Source organism: Aphanomyces astaci (assembly GCF_000520075.1).
Source record: "Aphanomyces astaci strain APO3 unplaced genomic scaffold supercont1.134, whole genome shotgun sequence".
Taxonomy (NCBI): Eukaryota; Oomycota; class Saprolegniomycetes; order Saprolegniales; family Verrucalvaceae; genus Aphanomyces; species Aphanomyces astaci.
In genome coordinates, this window is record NW_009798397.1 from 5081 (window position 1) to 7385 (window position 2305).

Consider the following 2305-nt stretch of genomic DNA (forward strand, 5'->3'; position numbering starts at 1 on the left):
TGGAGGTCCGTCACATGTTTCTGACGGGTGGCGCCAAGCCAGTCCGCGACGTAAACTTCCTTGGACGTCGGGTGGACAAATCCTGCCAGCGGGGTCTTGGCTGGTAGGCCGGTAAACGCTGTCACAGGCGCAATTCCTCCCAGCCGGTCCGCCGGCTGATGGTTGAGGGCGCCTTGAACGAGGGGCAACACATGCGGCCATTCGTCCGCGTTCAGCTTCATTTCCTTCACGGCGCGCAGCACTGGTCACTACTTCTACAGTCCCGTTCACCCAAGGACTGTAGGCTGTCGTGATATGATGGTGGGCACCCACCAACTTCTGCACCTTCTCGATCACTTCGTTCTTGAAGTGAGAACCGCCATCTGACACCCATGTGTCAACGCAGCCGAACGTGGTAAACCACGTCATCAAGCACTGAGCGGTCGCTGCGGCGTCAGCAGACTCTGCCGCGAACAGCTGCACAAAGCCACTCATGTCGTCCTTCACGATAAGCACTTGGTTTTGGCCAGACTTGGCCATGGGCATCGACAACCAGTCGAAATGGATGAGCTCGTTCGACTTCTCCGCGTGAAGCGCCGAACCCAATGGACGGGGAATCAATTCTCCGTCAAAGCACAGACAGTGCAAACAGGCCCGCACGAACGCTTCGACGTCCGTGGAAAGCATCTTCCACACAAACTTGTCGGACACCGACTTGGTCGTCGCTGCAATGCGACAGTGACCGCTGGCTCCTTGGTGAGCGATCACACAAATCCGCTGCTTGTAGGTCAACAGCACCGTCTGGGATCCAGATTCGTCCCTGGGTCCATGTAAAAATGGGAGTCGTCGTCCCAATCCACGCCGTTTGGGGGGGTCCCTCCCCCTTCCATGATTGAACGTTGGATGTCGCTGATCGTAGCGGCTGTCACTTGTTGCAGGGGCGACACCACATGGATCAACTTGCGAACATTCGCAACTGGTTGATCCGTCGGAGCCAAACCCCATCAGCTCAGGATTTCGCCCCATACATTCGCGTCCCCCGAGACGCACTCAATGGTGTACGGGAAGGTCGACATCACCAGCGACAATCGCTGCAGCTTGTCGGCCTGGTACTTGGCCATGTTGGCGTTCGAGCCACTTGGGTTGAAAATGTACACCAAGTTGCGGTGATCCGTAGACAGACGGAAACCACCCGGGCGTACGACCAGGTAGTCGAGTATCTTGCACGACTCGACCACGGCATAGGCCTCCTTCTCCACGATGGTCCAACGCGCACTCGCGCTAGAAAACGACCCATTGATGAACGCAAGCGGGAGGCAAGTCGAGGTCTGCTGGCGGTACTTGTGTGGCGACCGCACCCCAAAACAGGTCCCTGGTGTCCGTGAAGACGCAGACCGTCATGTCTTCTCGCGGGTGCGACAGGGGCACCACATGCGCCAACGCGTGTTTCACATCGTTGAAACACTTGAGATGGTCGGACGACCATCCCACAGCAGGGAGTGCAACACGCACTAACGCCGTTTTCTTGCAGCTTCCGGTTGCCTTGGTGGCCACGTCGAGCAGACGTCGCAATGGATCCACCAGCTGATTGTAGCTGGGGATGCTCGCACGCATCCAGTTGGTGGCACACACAAACTGCTGGAGGCCGGCCGCGGTCGTCGGCGGCGACAAGCCCACAAGTCTTTGAATTCGGCTTGGGGAATGGGTGATTTCATCGACCGAAATCACCTTGCCACACCATTCTGCCTCGCGCAGAAAAAATGACACTTCTTCGGGCTCAACTTGAGTCCGAACTGGGCACAGATGGACAGGACTTGGTCCAACAAGTCGAGCAGCTCGTCCGTCGTCTTGGCGGACCCCTGCAAGTCATCGAGCCAGGCCAACAGGCCTCGAAACAGCAGCTCACCAAGCATTTGGTGGGCAACCGACTGGCAGTACGCGACAGCGTCCGTCTGTCCCATGAGCACGCGGGTCGGGGTGTACACGCCGAAAGGAGTCATGGACGAGAATTACAACTGGCTGTTCGCATGTAGCGGCAACTGCGAGTACCCCTTGGTCCAGTCCAAATTGAAGTACATGTTCGTTCCGACCAGACAGACCATCGCACTGTCCAGGTTTGGCATCGGCTCCGTGCAGGCGTTGATCGGCCTGCTGTCGATCGTCATGCGCAAGTCGCCGACTTCCTTCTTCGGCACGATCCTTGGGGTCGCGGCCCACGTAGCCCGGTTGTTTTTGTATACAATACCATTGGCTTCCAGGGCAACCACATGGCTGCGCATGTACTCCACATACAGCGGCGGGTACCGCTGCATCCCACACTTCACCG

At 57.8% G+C, this 2305-nt stretch overlaps 1 protein-coding gene across 1 annotated transcript in view; it reads right to left on the reverse strand.

Annotated features, from left to right (window-relative positions):
• Positions 1–1988: 1988 nt before the first annotated feature.
• The window catches only part of H257_18058 (hypothetical protein), a gene marked incomplete at both ends in the record, with an annotated part of 3605 nt that continues 3288 nt past the window's right edge, over positions 1989–2305 (reverse strand). Inside the window, one exon of the mRNA XM_009847069.1 lies at positions 1989–2285. Within this exon, the coding sequence (XP_009845371.1) occupies positions 1989–2285 (297 nt within the window). The remainder of the gene's footprint in view (positions 2286–2305) is intronic.